Genomic DNA, 17,744 nt, shown 5'->3' with positions numbered 1-17,744 from the left:
CGCTACTATGCCTGAAACGGAGGACACAGCATGATCAGAGGTGAGAGGTCACTTGGGTCAACAGGAAGTATTATTAAAGAGATGCTTTACATTGAAATACAGATAGTAGTCCCAGAGTTAATGATGCAAGGTCAGTTTTGTATTTCACCACCTGATGATTGTTTTAGGATTAAAGACACAAAGCTTATTCATGCCATCTCTCTCGTCTGCAGGTATGTTTTGATGTGAGAGAGGATGCCAACCCCTAGTCCCGTCATCGCCACCTCACCCGCTCGAAGATAACCGGGATGGCAGGTAGCCTAGTAGTTTGAGCATTGGGCCAAAACCGAAAGGTTGCTTGATCGGATCCCCGAGCTGACAAGGTAAACATCCGTCGTTCTGCCCCTGAGAACAAGGCAGTTAACCCACTGTTCTTAGGCCGTCATTGTAAATAAGAATTTGTTCTTAACTGACTTGCCTAGTTAAATAAAATGTAAAAAATATATATATAAAAAAAAACATTGGGCCAACTGGGGAGCCATGGTTGATTAGGAGATTGTGATGACCTGAGAGAATATGAAGTTTAGTAGCACTGTAATTCATGTGCTGTCTTCACTGCTCCTCTGTTCTGACCTCTTTCACTTTCTGTCTTTGACATTATCTCATGGCAGGTCGCCTAGTGGTTAGAGTGTAGGGGCGGCAGGTAGCCTAGTGGTTAGTGTTGGGCCAGTGACTGAAAGATTGCAAGATCGAATCCCTGAGATGACAAGGTAAAAATCTGTCGTTCTGCCCGTGAACAAGGCAGTTAACCCACTGTTATTGAAAATAAGAATTTGTTCTTAACGGACTTGCCTAGTTAAATAAAGGTAAAATAAATAAACATCTCTCCCCACCTCATATTTCTTCCTCCCTATTTTTATAATGCAGACCAGATGTGCATTGAAGTACAGATTGAACTTGTGTATATATACATATTAAAATTATAATATTTATAATGCATGTATTATGTATTCATAAAACTTGGATAATGAACTTTCAATAAAACTTTTCACATTCTCTACTGGTTGAAATTAAGTCTCTCATTTGATGGAACACAAACACTCCTGTGTCCTCAGATCAGTTCAGATGAAGGAAGTGAGATTAACCTGTTTTTGAGTATTTAATGACGCAAAGGAAGTGTGGTGTACTGTTTAAAAAAAAGCTGGTCCCGTATATATGAATTACAAATCAGCCTTTAACTAGTTAAATCATGTTTCTAGTCTACTGCAGAGTTACAATGTGTAACCATTGATGTCCCAGGAGCAGGAGTGGTAAACACTGTTGAAGTGTATATCTGTAATACATGTATGCAGTCATGGCATCATTCAAAGAATGGAGTTTGACACTCCTGGTATTGGATATGACTGAAAAATAATGTCTCACAGACATTCATACCTGAACCGCACCTTTATTTGCCAAGGAAGAGTACATGATCAGTGAATATATTCAATGTACAGGCTACAATGTGGGGATCTCATGCTTGGTAATAACTACATGTATATACCACTTGCATCCTTGGAACAATAAAGTTATATTCTAATCAATCCATAGGCTTCATTGATGCCATTCCGTGTATTGAAGTCAATACAACCAGCTATGATAGCGGAGGTTCATATGTCAATGTGATTGGTCACACAGCGTTCGCCGGTGGTGATTTGCATAAAGATGAGAAATGCTGAACTTTTTTACTGCCTGTTTTAGAGAGATGTCATCAACAAATATTGTAAGATCTTTCATTGTCTGCTTATATTCCCCCGTTATTTATCCTATGTTTCTGACTTGGTGTAACAGGGAGAACACTGTAAAAACAGTCCCATGTTCTGAATTCTGTCGCTGTACATTTCAAAAGTGCTGAACAAATAGTTATATCGACTACTAACTCATGTCTTAATCAAAATGACGGCTTCACTCTCATCCACTCATCGTTCCCTTGTGCCATAGTTTGTACATCTCAATTGTCATATTGCTTACTTTGTGTATTATAATCATATCATGTGCTTTTCTCCACGAGGAGGAGATACTATATAATGTTGTTTGGTCTGTAACCATGTTTGCCAGTGACAGTCTCTGCGCATTCAAATATTTTTGTTTTCAACAAAAAGTTCAGTAATTTCAGTTGATATTGGATTGTTGTTTTGTTTGCTCAATGCGCTGTCCGTGCGTCGGTATATTGTCAATAAAAGTGGATTCCTCGTGATTTGTATTTTCCCTTTTTCGACCACATAGTCCCAATAAAATGGTGTGTAGTGGCTCTGTATCTATAAAAATACATTTAAAAAAGGGTTATTTTTGCCCAACTAAGATTTACATGCTAAAATCTTCACTGATCACCAGTAGCAGAGCAATCCAAAAGTCAAACAAATGTTAAGAAATGTTGCTAGAATATTTTACACCAAAACGTTTTCATCATGGAGTTACTTGTAGACTTCTAGGTTGATACATTGTTGCAGACAGTGGTTACATACAATTGTGTGAAGTTAAATGCCGATTTGAATATCATTTTTGCCACCCCTGCTCCTTGCTTCTCGCCTGGTTTGTGAAGAAATTGCTGTCCTCTACGGCGCATGCTCCACGCAGAAGCCTTGTATTTAGTCCCGTCGGCAAATATAAATAAATGTAACATCGTTTCCAATTTTGATAGTAGGCTTTTGATGGTGGCTAAACTGTTACGTCAACATTACTCTTAGTTGCTGAAATTCCATTGGCGTTGCAGATTAAATACTTTTAAAGAATTAATGGGGCAAACCAGGAAGTGATTTCTCTAATGCCCAGCGTGCATTTCGTTTCTGTGAATAATTCATGAAGGTACAAGGTATTGACACTTGTCAAACGTCACTATTTATTTGCAGTGGTGAACTGTAATGTATGAGTGTGATATATCCGCTGTATATAGCTTTGCTTTGTTTTTAATTTAACCACGACTGTGAAGAGTAAGGCAGAGAACTCCGCCGGAATGGTTTTTTTCAATCGGTAGTACACTCTGGTTTCTCTTCAGATCGCATAAATCTTTCGCCTTTTACTAAAGATTTCCGTGGAGAGGAACATTGTGAGTATCAACTAATTTTTTGATGCCCGGCTTCACGGCTGGGCTTCCTACACTTGTATAAAAAAATCATATTGGCAAGTTAGAGGTTTGCGTGACATCGGGTGTCCCATCCATTAAGGATACGCTGTATGTAGACATTTCCAGTATTTATATGTTGGGAGAAAAATAGTCAAAAGGGTTACTTTCAGTTGAAAGCAGTGAAATCATTTTTGTTTGAAAATGTGTGGTAGGTGTGGGGCCACTGGTTCCCAAACTTTTTCAGTTACTGTAACACAATACATTATTTACCATTAATTTCTATTGGGCACAAAATATTTGGAGATGCAACCAAAACAAACAGCAAATGCATCCAAAACATTTTTTTGAGTCACGAGCTTGATGTAGTCATTGCTTTTCATGAATATGGGACCAAATATCTAACTTTTCCCTACTTTAATACACAACTGAATTTGTCCCAATTCTTTTGGGCCCCTAAAATGGGTGGGGGAAACTATGTACAAAAAACTCTGAAAATACCCTTAAATTAAAGCTGACAGTCTGTACTTTACATCATTTAAAATTCAAAGTGCTGGAGTACAGAGCCAAAACTAAATATTTGTCACAGTTCCAATACTGTTGGAGCTCACTGTATGTTGCCAACTGCTTTTTAAAGCAATAATTCCCTCAAATCCGGGGATTAATGTGTGATAACTCCCGACTAAAGGCTGCTCTTAGGCCCAAGGCGAAATCGAGTTATCACACGGTAATCCCCAGGTTCTCATGCCTTAATGCTTAAATAATCAATGAGAGGGATAAATATATTGGAAAGAAAAGGACGTACATCTGTATATTAGAAGATGATACTAACTAATAGCGGTAGAATAATTATACATTTTGAAATCTGTTGGGGAATATTCAGAATTAGTTGGTAACATAGGTAAAGATGTTTTATATTCATCATATGTTTGTAAATGACTTCTCATCAGAATGTTATTTTTGTATAATACTGTGGCGGGATTGCAGTATCTGTTCTATGTCAAGACTAAGTTGCTTGGGCCGCAGAGAGCGGAGAGGTCAAGCGTGTATCTCTTGGCTCCACAATGTCTGTGTGCCAGTCAGTGTGTCTCTGTGATTTTGTCAAGATAGGATGGATTTGATATAAGACTGTTGATATGGAGGATTTGTTTATGGTTCTGGGTTTGAGAAAAGAACATAGTTTAGGAGACAAAGCTGAACGATAAATGATGCCTATGCTGTCTCACTATGTGTGTCTTTGCTATAAAGGATCTCAGTTGCAATGTCTAAGGGACTCTCAGAGAATTCATTGATAGACACTGAATTGATCTGAGAGTCACAGGGTTGTGAAGATGGACTTAGTTATCACAAACTCTGACGTGTGTGGTTTGCTCTCATGATTTGGTAAATAGAGGAAATTTCCACGACAAATCGAAAGAAGTACATAGTTTTTTTTATTTTAGTTTATCACTTTCAGAGCAATAGGATCAAAGCAATAGGCTGCAACACTGAACATGTGAGTCAAAGTTTGTGTGTGTGTGTGCCTGCATGCTTTTATAATATATTATGTGTGTCTGTCTTTCTTATGTGTGTCCTGTGTGTTTCTCTTTGTGTGTGTGTGTGTGTGTGTGTTGGAAGAGGTGGACATGTCCCATAGTAAGCTCCTACAGTCTTCTTTTGACTGGGACGACCATGGATCCGACACAGGATGGAGCTCATCAAAGGACATTACCGAGACAGATAAAGGATATGACCGAGACAGATAAAGGATATGACCGAGACAGATAAAGGATATGACCGAGACAGATAAAGGACATTACCGAGACAGATAAAGGATATGACCGAGACAGATAAAGGATATGACCGAGACAGATAAAGGACATTACCGAGACAGATTTTTCACTTCTATTGTTAAAATGATTTTGGATTTTTGTTTATATAAAGGATATACTGTAATGTAACTCTAAGTATGGAATTAAAGATGACATTTTCAAGTTGAATATAATCTATTACCTATAGTAATCACTATATAAAACACATTTTACACAATCTTTTGGCCAGACTACAACATTTACACAAACGTTGTGTGGTGTCTAGTCTATATAAATTCTGCTGTTTATTGGAAGAAGAAAAAATGAACCAGACAATTCATTCATCATTTTAATTTCCAGATGCAACAGTAGATCAAGTCATTACATTTAAATAAATTATTTCCTGATCTGTCTCATAACATGAAATACCGACCTGCATAGATTTGATAATAGACTACAAAGAGAGAATACTTGTGAGCTCAAACTGATTACAATGACAGTTTCATATTTCAATCCAGTCAGAATGAATAAACAATTAGATGAGATAAACCGTCTGTTTTTAGTAGACTGTTGCTGACAGCGTTAGACCAGGTATTGTTTGTGGACAAGTCCTGCACATGAACCAAACCGTCTGTTGAGATGGAATGGGATGCATAGGATAATGAGCAGCAGTAGCTACAATGTTTAGCTTTTTCTCACTGATCATTTGGACGTATCGGGATTGGACGAAGGCGATGCTTAAATTTCAGGGCTTTGGCTAAGAGTTTCCTTTTGCAAAGGGTGGAGACTTCGCAGACCCAAACTCTCAATTTGAAACACATTGACCCCGAACTAAATCACACAGCTGACCAAATTATGCAAGATTTTAGTTCTGGGTTAACCAAGATTAAACACCAAAAAATTCTAGAACAGCAATATATTAAGTGCAAGGGTGCATACTTCAAACAGAGCACATTTAGACCCTATTGCCAGAGGTTTACAAAAAGGTGACTCCTCAGCGTCACCAGGCTTGACCGAGAGACAGTAGGAGAGAAAGGAGAGACAAGAAGAGTAGGACCAGGGATGAGTGGGCCAGAGTTGCCCCACTGGCAGGAGTAACGACAGCGGTAGTTGCGCTGATAGTTGTGCCGTTGGCAGTGTTGGTGTCATTGACGGGGGTTCTGGCTGTGACAGGTAAAGGGAACGTGCCCACAGTGGTCTGAAGGAAGCTCTGGAAGCGAGCGGTTTTGGTGAAGACCTGGATGCTGGAGGAGCGAGGACTCCGGCTCCATCGTGTTTTGCTGGAGCTGGTCTTGTTGCTGCTGTCGACAGTTAACACAGCAGCTTGGTACCATGCATCACCCTGCTTACACATCAGAGGACCACCTCCTTCACCCTGTGGGGAGAGAGAAGAACACACACACGGGGGGAGGGGTCAGCATTGTCATGTCAGGCAGATCTGCTGATGCCAATTCCGGAGATGCCAAAGTAAAATAGATCACATCCCAACATTTGTAGAGCTATCCTCAATAACTAAACAGACATAATGCAACCATCCTTGCTGTACACCAGTTGACACTTCTGAGTCGACATTTGAAACCCATTATTGTGCGTTTGCTTTGTTTGTCGGACCAATCGGTACCTGTCGAAGGTCCAAGGCAGCAGTGCAGATGTTGTCAGAGGAGCCAGAGCTCTCACAATCCACCACAGAGGTCTGGGACTGCTGCAAGTTCTGTTCGGCTGAGGAACGAGATAGAATAGAGAAATAGAGGAAGAAAATCACAAGTTGACCAAACAGAAAGAATACATTTATTTGATCAGGTAAGTTGACTGAAAACACATTCTCATCTACAGCAATGCCCTGGGGAATAGTTACAGGGGAGAGGGGATGAATGAGCCAATTGGAAGCTGGGGATGATTAGGTGGCCATGATGGTCAGATTGGGAACTTAGTCAGGACACCAGGGTTAACACCTCTACTCTTACGATAAGTGCCATTGGATCTTTAATGACTATAGAGAGTCAGGACACTTGTTTAACGTCCCATCCAAGAGACAGCACTCTACACAGGGAAATGTCCCCAATCACTGCCCTGGGGCATTGGGATATTCTGTTTTTTGACCAGAGGAAAGAGTGCCTCCTACTGGCCCTCCAACACCACTTCCAGCAGCATCTGGTCTCCCATCCAGGGACCAACCAGGACCAACCCTGCTTAGTTTAGGAGGCAGTGTTAGTCTGTTCCAGTATTACACACTGACTCACCTCCACCCTGGTCCTTGCCCCAGCCAGCCACCCAGCACTGAGTCCCTATGCTGAAGGTGCTGCTTCCCTGGTCCACACAGATAGGCTGGATGTAGCCAGACAACGTGGGTTGGCTGGCCAGTCTGAGGATTGCCACGTTGTTCGCCGTCAAGTTGCTCATGGTGATGTTGATGACTTTAAGGGTTACCTCGTTGGGGTTGGAGCCGTTCTGCTTCAGACGACCCATGATCACAGTCCACTGAGAGGCGTCGGACTGACTGGGACGTGGGAATAGTGAAGTTGGGGAACTTTAGCTTGGCATTACAAATACCTTCTATGTAAGAGGTCCTTGGTTCAACTTGAGCACCAAGGGATGGAGATCTGACCATATGCATCTGACCAACTCATCCGTTTACATACAAGTGGAGTGTGTTACCTGGAGAAGCACCCAGCATCGCTCATGACATAGTCCTCTGCCACCATTGTTCCCCCGCAGACGTGTCTTCCGTTTGTCTGTAGACTGGCTATCCAGGGCCAGGATCCCCCCGAAGCCAAGCCCCCACCAGTAAGGGAGTTCAAAGAGGCACTGCCGCACACCACGGCTGCAGAAACAGGGAGAGAAGCACTACAGAAGTCAGGGATGACTTTTGGCTGAGTGTAGATTGAAAGAGAGGGATAAACACTAAAGTTTGGATGTGGTCAAATGGAGATTTACAGATACGTTGGCTAAAGCTACAACAGGAGTAACAGATATGTTGGCTAAAGCTACAAAAGGAGTAACAGATACGTTGGCTAAAGCTACAACAGGAGTAACAGATACGTTGGCTAAAGCTACAACAGGAGTAACAGATACGTTGGCTAAAGCTACAACAGGAGTAACAGATACGTTGGCTAAAGCTACAACAGGTGTAACAGATACGTTGGCTAAAGCTACAACAGGAGTAACAGATACGTTGGCTAAAGCTACAACAGGAGTAACAGATACTTTGGCTAAAGCTACAACAGGAGTAACAGATGGGTTGGCTAAAGCTACAACAGGAGTAACAGATACGTTGGCTAAAGCTACAACAGGAGTAACAGATGGGTTGGCTAAAGCTACAACAGGAGTAACAGATACGTTGGCTAAAGCTACAACAGGAGTAACAGATGGGTTGGCTAAAGCTACAACAGGAGTAACAGATGGGTTGGCTAAAGCTACAACAGGTGTAACAGATACGTTGGCTAAAGCTACAACAGGAGTAACAGATACTTTGGCTAAAGCTACAACAGGAGTAACAGATACTTTGGCTAAAGCTACAACAGGAGTAACAGATGGTTTGGCTAAAGCTACAGCAGGAGTAACAGATACGTTGGCTAAAGCTACAACAGGTGTAACAGATACGTTGGCTAAAGCTACAACAGGAGTAACAGATACGTTGGCTAAAGCTACAACAGGAGTAACAGATACTTTGGCTAAAGCTACAACAGGAGTAACAGATGGGTTGGCTAAAGCTACAACAGGAGTAACAGATACGTTGGCTAAAGCTACAACAGGAGTAACAGATGGGTGTGGCTCCAGGAGCAGGCAGCAATTTTCACAGTGGGAAGTAAATCCACTTACGTTCAGGAGTGGTTTTAGGGGCAATTGTAGTGGTGGATTTAGGGGTAGTTGTGGTTATGCTGCTAGTGGTGGTCGTATGGGCAGTTGAGGTCATAGTTGTGGTGGTAGGGGAAACTGTGTTGGTAATGGATGGAGCAGTTGTGGTGGTCGTAGAGGCAGATTTGGTCACAAGGGCAGCTGCGGCTGTAGTTGTGGCCCCAGGGGCAGCTTTGGTGGTAGTGGTTGTAGGGGCAGCTGTGGCTGCAAGGGTAGTTTTGGTTGAAGTTGTGGTCGTAGGGGCAGTTGTGGTGGTAGCGGTGGTCGTAGGGGCAGTTGTGGTGGTAGCGTTGGTCATAGGGGCAGTTGTGGTGGTAGCGGTGGTCGTAGGGGTGGCTGGGGCTGGAAGACCATTACAGGAGACACTGAGATCAGAATCAGTGCCACTGGAGGAGAAGGTGACGTATCCTGGCTGGTCACTGGTGATCTGCGTGTTGATCCAGGTCTGGTACTGAGACACTCTTGTGTACACTCCTGGGAAATTTGCCTGGGCACACCCGTTGCCGAAACTCACAACCCCAGACTGGATCCAGCGAATACCCTGTTTGCTCACCATTGGGCCTCCCGAGTCCCCCTATCCATCGACAGATTTACAGACACTGAGATTAGATTGTCTTCTGAAACATAATGGGTCAGTTTTTCAGTCACCAATTTAAAAACAAATTTTGGACTAAAAAGCACTTTTAATGGATAATCTCTATTTGAAGTGCTTTTCAATTTAGGACCAGGCTAGGTATAATCTGGGTCTGAGAAACCAGACACAGATTACGAATGTGTCATTAGCACACATTGTAATAAACAAAGAAGATAACCAAGATATTTTACCTGACAGGAATCCTTTCCTCCTGCTGATAGACCAGCACAGATCATGTTGTCGGTGATGGAACCAACTCCATAGTTACAGTTACACTGCCTGTTCCCCACTACTGGCACATCCACCTCCTGTAGGGTCTGTGGTGAGGGCAGGGACACTGAGGAGCGACAAAACAGGTATTCCTCAACATGCATAATACCTATCAGAATTCTGATCCATCATCAGCAGTACTTAAAGCAAGCTACAACACTCACCTCCACTGCTGTTGCTGCCCCAGCCGGTGACCCAGCTAGTAGCCCCAGCATGGAAGGAGCTGCCTGGTGCAGCTAGGCAGACTGGTCGAATGAAGTTTGTAAAAGTCACAGCGGAGGAGAGCTTCAGCAGGCACATGTCGTTGTCACTGGTACTTCTGGTGTAGTTGGGGTGGATGATGATCTTAGTGACTGTCTGGGTCACCTCGTTGGGGTTGGAGCCCTGCTGGCTCAGACGACCCACGTAGACCAACAAATTTGATGTACTGATACTGAGAGAATAAATATATAAAAAGGTAACAGTATTGTTTTTTAAAGAGTGGAACAGTTTAGTCTCGATTAGGTTTGACGTTAGGGTTAAATGTGTCCCACAATCCTGCAAATCCTCACCTGGAAAAGCAGTGAGCAGCAGTCAGCACCCACTCTTTGTTGATGAGGGATCCCCCACAAAAATGGCTGCCTGATCTGTGAAGACTGGCCTGCCATGGCCAACTCCCTGCAGGGGCATCCTGACCCCCCACGATCCTTGTGTTAAGAGGAGGGGTTCCGCACACTAACAGCGATAGAGAATGATGGGTTATTTGGAAAGTTTGTGTCGAAGAGGTCACATTGGTGTGACAGTGCATTATAAAAGGTTTAAATCTTAAGATTTAGAGAATATCTGTAAGTGGTGAAAAGGACTTACCACTCAGCTGTGAATGAGAGCCTGAAATACAAGACAGAAAGAAAAGGAAATCATTTAATCCTTCCCTTACTCTCTGTATCCAATCCCTGACATTTTCACTGGGGACACTTGGTTCTATCTAGAACCTTAAATGATTTCTTAGCCTGTCCCCACGCCAGAACTCTTTGAAGAACCCTTTTGGATTCCAGGTAGAACCCTTTCCACAGACAGTTCTATATGGTACCCAAGAGGGTTCTCTCTGGAACCTACAAGGGTTCTTCAAAGTGTCTGCCATGGGGACAGCCAAAGAACCCTTTTGGAACAATTGTTTTCTAAGAGTGTACATACTGTCTCATACTGATCAGAGTGTACATACTGTCCCATACTGATCAGAGTGTACATACTGTCCCATACTGATCAGAGTGTACATACTGTCCCATACTGATCAGAGTGTACATACTGTCCCATACTGATCAGAGTGTACATACTGTCCCATACTGATCAGAGTGTACATACTGTCCCATACTGATCAGAGTGTACATACTGTCCCATACTGATCAGAGTGTACATACTGTCCCATACTGATCAGAGTGTACATACTGTCCCATACTGATCAGAGTGTACATACTGTCCCATAATGATCAGAGTGTACATACTGTCCCATACTGATCAGAGTGTACATACTGTCCCATACTGATCAGAGTGTACATACTGTCCCATACTGACCAGAGTGTACATACTGTCCCCTACTGATCAGAGTGTACATACTGTCCCATACTGATCAGAGTGTACATACTGTCCCATACTGATCAGAGTGTACATACTGTCCCATACTGATCAGAGTGTACATACTGTCCCATACTGATCAGAGTGTACATACTGTCCCATACTGATCAGAGTGTACATACTGTCCCATACTGATCAGAGTGTACATACTGTCCCATACTGATCAGAGTGTACATACTGTCCCATACTGATCAGAGTGAACATACTGTCCCATACTGATCAGAGTGTACATACTGTCCCATACTGATCAGAGTGTACATACTGTCCCATACTGATCAGAGTGTACATACTGTCCCAGACTGATCAGAGTGTACATACTGTCCCATACTGATCAGAGTGTACATACTGTCCCATACTGATCAGAGTGTACATACTGTCCCATACTGATCAGAGTGTACATACTGTCCCATACTGATCAGAGTGTACATACTGTCCCCTACTGATCAGAGTGTACATACTGTCCCATACTGATCAGAGTGTACATACTGTCTCATACTGATCAGAGTGTACATACTGTCCCATACTGATCAGAGTGTACATACTGTCCCATACTGATCAGAGTGTACATACTGTCCCATACTGATCAGAGTGTACATACTGTCCCATACTGATCAGAGTGTACATACTGTCCCCTACTGATCAGAGTGTACATACTGTCCCATACTGATCAGAGTGTACATACTGTCCCATACTGATCAGAGTGTACATACTGTCCCATACTGATCAGAGTGTACATACTGTCCCATACTGATCAGAGTGAACATACTGTCCCATACTGATCAGAGTGTGCATACTGACTGACATCAGCATAAGTACCAATTGTTATAACACACGGATTGTTAAACCTCTTAAGGATTGTACCCTTTTTGTTGTTGCCTAAAATGACATACCCAAATCTAACTGCCTGTCGCTCAGGACCTGAAGAAGGCGGCGGGAGAAATGGCAGCCATTTTACGGACGACAAACCAATTGTGCTATTATATGTTTTCTATCACGTTATATGTAATTTATTTTGTACTTAATGTTTCTGCCACAGTATCTTACGGCAAAAAAAGAGCTTCTGGATATCAGGACAGTGATCACTCGCCTCAGATTAGACAAAGAGCTTCTGGATATCAGGACAGTGATCATTCGCCTCGGATTAGACAAAGAGCTTCTGGATATCAGGACAGCGATCACTCACCTCGGATTAGACAAAGAGCTTCTGGATATCAGGACAGTGATCATTCGCCTCGGATTAGACAAAGAGCTTCTGGATATCAGGACAGTGATCACTCGCCTCGGATTAGACAAAGAGCTTCTGGATGTCAGGACAGCGATCACTCGCCTCGGATTAGACAAAGAGCTTCTGGATATCAGGACAGCGATCACTCACCTCGGATTAGACAAAGAGCTTCTGGACATCAGGACAGCGATCACTCACCTCGGATTAGACAAAGAGCTTCTGGATATCAGTACAGTGATCACTCGCCTCGGATTAGACAAAGAGCTTCTGGATATCAGGACAGCGATCACTCACCTCAGATTAGACAAAGAGCTTCTGGATATCAGGACAGCGATCACTCACCTCAGATTAGACAAAGAGCTTCTGGATATCAGGACAGAGATCACTCACCTCAGATTAGACAAAGAGCTTCTGGATATCAGGACAGCGATCACTCACCTCGGATTAGACAAAGAGCTTCTGGATATCAGGACAGCGATCACTCACCTCGGATTAGACAAAGATCTTCTGGATATCAGGACAGCGATCACTCACCTCAGATTAGACAAAGAGCTTCTGGATATCAGGACAGAGATCACTCACCTCAGATTAGACAAAGAGCTTCTGGATATCAGGACAGAGATCACTCGCCTCGGATTAGACAAAGAGCTTCTGGATATCAGGACAGAGATCACTCACCTCGTATTAGAGAAAGAGCTTCTGGATATCAGTACAGTGATCACTGACTTCGGATTAGACTAAGAGCTTCTGGATATCAGGACAGTGATCACTCACCTCAGATTAGACAAGGGTTTTTTCTTCAACAACTAGGACACACAGTATGTACTTCAGACACCCGACAAGGCCAAAATCCCTGTCATAGCCTAACTAACCGGTGCCCCCGCACATTGGTAACCCAAACTATTTGCATTGTGTCCTGCCAGCCCCACCCGCCAACCCCTCTTTTACGCTGCTGCTACTCTCTGTTTATTATCTACGCATAGTCACTTTAACTATGCCTACATATACAGTGCCTTGCGAAAGTATTCGGCCCCCTTGAACTTTGCGACCTTTTGCCACATTTCAGGCTTCAAACATAAAGATATAAAACTGTATTTTTTTATGAAGAATCAACAACAAGTGGGACACAATCATGAAGTGGAACGACATTTATTGGATATTTCAAACTTTTTTAACAAATCAAAAACTGAAAAATTGGGCGTGCAAAATTATTCAGCCCCTTTACTTTCAGTGCAGCAAACTCTCTCCAGAAGTTCAGTGAGGATCTCTGAATGATCTAATGTTGACCTAAATGACTAATGATGATAAATACAATCCACCTGTGTGTAATCAAGTATCCGTATAAATGCACCTGCACTGTGATAGTCTCAGAGGTCTGTTAAAAGCGCAGAGAGCATCATGAAGAACAAGGAACACACCAGGCAGGTCCGAGATACTGTTGTGAAGAAGTTTAAAGCCGGATTTGGATACAAAAAGATTTCCCAAGCTTTAAACATCCCAAGGAGCACTGTGCAAGCGATAATATTGAAATGGAGGAGTATCAGACCACTGCAAATCTACCAAGACCTGGCCGTCCCTCTAAACTTTCAGCTCATACAAGGAGAAGACTGATCAGAGATGCAGCCAAGAGGCCCATGATCACACTGGATGAACTGCAGAGATCTACAGCTGAGGTGGGAGACTCTGTCCATAGGAGAACAATCAGTCGTATATTGCACAAATCTGGCCTTTATGGAACAGTGGCAAGAAGAAAGCCATTTCTTAAAGATATCCATAAAAAGTGTTGTTTAAAGTTTGCCACAAGCCACCTGGGAGACACACCAAACATGTGGAAGAAGGTGCTCTGGTCAGATGAAACCAAAATTGAACTTTTTGGCAACAATGCAAAACGTTATGTTTGGCATAAAAGCAACACAGCTCATCACCCTGACCACACCATCCCCACTGTCAAACATGGTGGTGGCAGCATCATGGTTTGGGCCTGCTTTTCTTCAGCAGGGACAGGGAAGATGGTTAAAATTGATGGGAAGATGGATGGAGCCAAATACAGGACCATTCTGGAAGAAAACCTGATGGAGTCTGCAAAAGACCTGAGACTGGGACGGAGATTTGTCTTCCAACAAGACAATGATCCAAAACATAAAGCAAAATCTACAATGGAATGGTTCAAAAATAAACATATCCAGGTGTTAGAATGGCCAAGTCAAAGTCCAGACCTGAATCCAATCGAGAATCTGTGGAAAGAACTGAAAACTGCTGTTCACAAATGCTCTCCATCCAACCTCACTGAGCTCGAGCTGTTTTGCAAGGAGGAATGGGAAAAAATGTCAGTCTCTCGATGTGCAAAACTGATAGAGACATACCCCAAGCGACTTACAGCTGTAATCGCAGCAAAAGGTGGCACTACAAAGTATTAACTTAAGGGGGCTGAATAATTTTGCACGCCCAATGTTTCAGTTTTTGATTTGTTAAAAAAGTTTGAAATATCCAATAGATGTCGTTCCACTTCATGATTGTGTCCCACTTGTTGATTCTTCACAAAAAAATACAGTTTTATATTTTTATGTTTGAAGCCTGAAATGTGGCAAAAGGTCGCAAAGTTCAAGGGGGCCGAATACTTTCACAAGGCACTGTACATATTACCTCAATTAGCCAGACTAACCGGTGCCCCCGCACATTGACTCTGTAGCTGTACCACCTGTATATGGCCTCGCTACTGTTATTTTCACTGTCAATTCATTTCTTTACTTATCTATCATTTATCAAATAACATTTTTTTTACTTAGAAATTACACTGTTGGTCAGTATGCATTTCACGTTGTACTCAACCTGTTGTATTCGGCACACGTGACAAATAAACTTTGATTTGAAGCAAGGATATGCATATTCCGTTTGAAAGGAAACAGTTTGAAGTTTGTGGAAATGTGAAATTAATCTAGGATAATATAACACAATAGTTCTGGTAAAAGACAATACAAAGTAAAAAACATACATCTTTGAAATGCAGGAGAAAGGCCACATTGTATTATTCCAGTTTAGGCTCAATTTCGATTTTGGCCACCAGATGGCAACAGTGTATGTGCAACATTTTAGACTGATCCAATGAACCATTGTATTACTGTTCAAAATGTTGTATCAAGTCTGCCCAAATGTGCCTAATTAGTTTAATGATACATTTTCAAGTACATAACTGTGCACTCTCCTCAAAGCAATAGCATGGTATTCTTTCACTGTAGTAGCTACTGTAAATTGGACAGTGCAGTTAGATTAACAAGAATGTAGGTTTTCTTCCAATATCAGATATGTCTATGTCCAGGGAAATGTTCTTGTTACTTACAACGTCATGCTAATCACATTAGTGCACGTTAGCTCAACCCTCCCTAGTGGGGGGACCAATCCCATAGAGGTTTGCTTACCGTATGCTTCCCAGCCAAAACAGTTTGCGCATATATTATGACGTTTTTGTTTTGGTCTTTGCCAGTCTTTTTTCGGCTGACCGTGCACACCAAAAAAATGATTGAGGCAAGTCGAAGTTCGGTAGTTGAAGTCTACGCCCTTTTGTCGGTGACTGGTAAAACGTACTCCTCCTAGTAGGAGTGGAAACCTGAACCCACTGGGAACAGACGTCAGATCAATGTCTAGTTTGGATTTACTTTGGTTGAATTGTCAACTAACGTGAATACAACGTGAAATCAAAAAAAAACGTCACCATGTCATTGGATTCCCTTAATGTTGCTTACTTTTTTACATTGATCAACATCACTTTGACAGTTTGAGCTGAAATGACATGAAAACAATGTTGATTCTACCAGTTTTTGCCCAGTGGGAAGTGTTTGCTGTCATTTAATGATAAATGACTAGTTTTCATGCACATTTTTCCACTTGAGAAATACTGCACCAAACATCTTAGCTAGCTGTTGAATTGCTTGACTAAGACCTCCTCGGCTCCAATTTACTCAACACTTTTGAAAACACATAGGCCTGTAAACTAGAATCTAAATATATCAGTGTGACTCGTTACCTTTCTTCTTTCCTCAATGTCATCAATTAGTATTTCTGCTTCACTCAATACTTTTGAAAACACATACCTGTCCGCATGCACACTAATTAACCTGAAGAACTTGAAAGTTGACTCTGCTAGGTATGCTTTCTCAGCACCAACTACATACAGGACATAGGACACCACAAACATACTTTCCTATCCAGTAACTCTTACATTTCTCAGAAATCGCTTCAACATTTCCTGGTTGCAAATATTCTTGTAGTTCACCTTATTTCAGTGTATTTGACAAAACAAGCAGACAATGTGTAGAGAATCATTGTACCATCTAAACTGCTGTGAATAGCTTTTCCATAACCCAAACTATAATATTTTCAGCGGTTTGATGTTGGTGTATAAACCCGAAAGTAAAAGACTCAAAACGCTTCTTAGACTTACTTTCAAAGAGAATGAGATATATATAACTAAGATTTCTATGTGAATTTGTTCCGGTCGCCCAAGAAGTTACACATTGCAGTTTTAAATTGATTTTGAGTTCAGTTAATTCATTCAGTCCAAATTTCTTTATGTACAAGTTGAAATAAACTTAGTGGCAAACTTCTTTAAACCAGGTGAGTATAAATGAAGAACGCTGTAGGAGAAAGATACATTGAGAATTGTATTACTTACCGTTTGACAGGAATGTCACCATTATGGTCACCACACAAAGTGTTCCGAGGAAGGCCATGCTTTCTTGTTGGTACCCTGGAGTCAATATTCCTTCCGAAGCATCTCTCTCTTCTGTTGTCTTTTCTCAGCTCCTCCCTTCCACACACCACATTACCTGCTAGATACACATGTGATATGTCTCTACATACCTTTCCTTAAAACAAATCCTCCCCCTGTCCACTTCCTTCTAAGCATGCATAACTAATGCTGTAACCTAAGCCTAGCTCTTTGGTTTCCATTACAGAGTTAGAATAATTTTACTTATGTGATTTAGTTGTAATTTTACCCGACTATAATTTAGTTGTAATTTTACAACTTTATCTTGTAAATGTTATGTGTAGATGTTAACAGTGCTATCGTTCATTGCCCGACAACAAAGCGGTGCATGAAATTGTGAAGGAGAGAACGAGTTCCTGTGTCTGGAATTGTTTATGATCATGAGACTAAAATCAACACACCAAATACTTACTGTGAGTTTTCCATGTCTAGGACTGACTAAGTTTTACCACCGTGGCCCAAGACAAGAACCTACACTAAACCCTAATCCTAACCCTTACCTTAGAACCCCCTAA

The 17,744-nt window shown here is 41.9% G+C and overlaps 1 protein-coding gene and 1 non-coding gene across 2 annotated transcripts; one reads left to right on the top strand and one right to left on the bottom strand.

The window, feature by feature from the left end:
* The first annotated feature begins 2,993 nt into the window (after window positions 1–2,993).
* Window positions 2,994–3,109, top strand: LOC135525366 (U5 spliceosomal RNA). The gene has a single exon (XR_010453137.1). It is a non-coding gene; the product is annotated as a U5 spliceosomal RNA (small nuclear RNA).
* A 2,077-nt stretch (window positions 3,110–5,186) lies between these two features.
* LOC135523403 (transmembrane protease serine 9-like) lies at window positions 5,187–17,274 on the bottom strand. The gene is made up of 10 exons (XM_064950052.1): window positions 17,134–17,274; window positions 10,475–10,495; window positions 10,180–10,342; window positions 9,793–10,061; window positions 9,550–9,695; window positions 8,689–9,298; window positions 7,525–7,690; window positions 7,110–7,366; window positions 6,491–6,588; window positions 5,187–6,244 (listed from the first exon to the last, which is right to left on the bottom strand). Exons 1-10 carry the CDS (start codon window positions 17,189–17,191, stop codon window positions 5,870–5,872), a joined length of 2,163 nt encoding a protein of 720 aa, XP_064806124.1. The 5' UTR covers window positions 17,192–17,274; the 3' UTR covers window positions 5,187–5,869.
* Between the last annotated feature and the right edge of the window lie 470 nt (window positions 17,275–17,744).

This window comes from Oncorhynchus masou, chromosome 31, assembly GCF_036934945.1.
Source record: "Oncorhynchus masou masou isolate Uvic2021 chromosome 31, UVic_Omas_1.1, whole genome shotgun sequence".
In the NCBI taxonomy this organism is placed as follows: Eukaryota; Metazoa; Chordata; class Actinopteri; order Salmoniformes; family Salmonidae; genus Oncorhynchus; species Oncorhynchus masou.
Note: the sequence above shows the minus strand (reverse complement) of the source record. Positions and strands in the feature narration are given on the sequence as shown.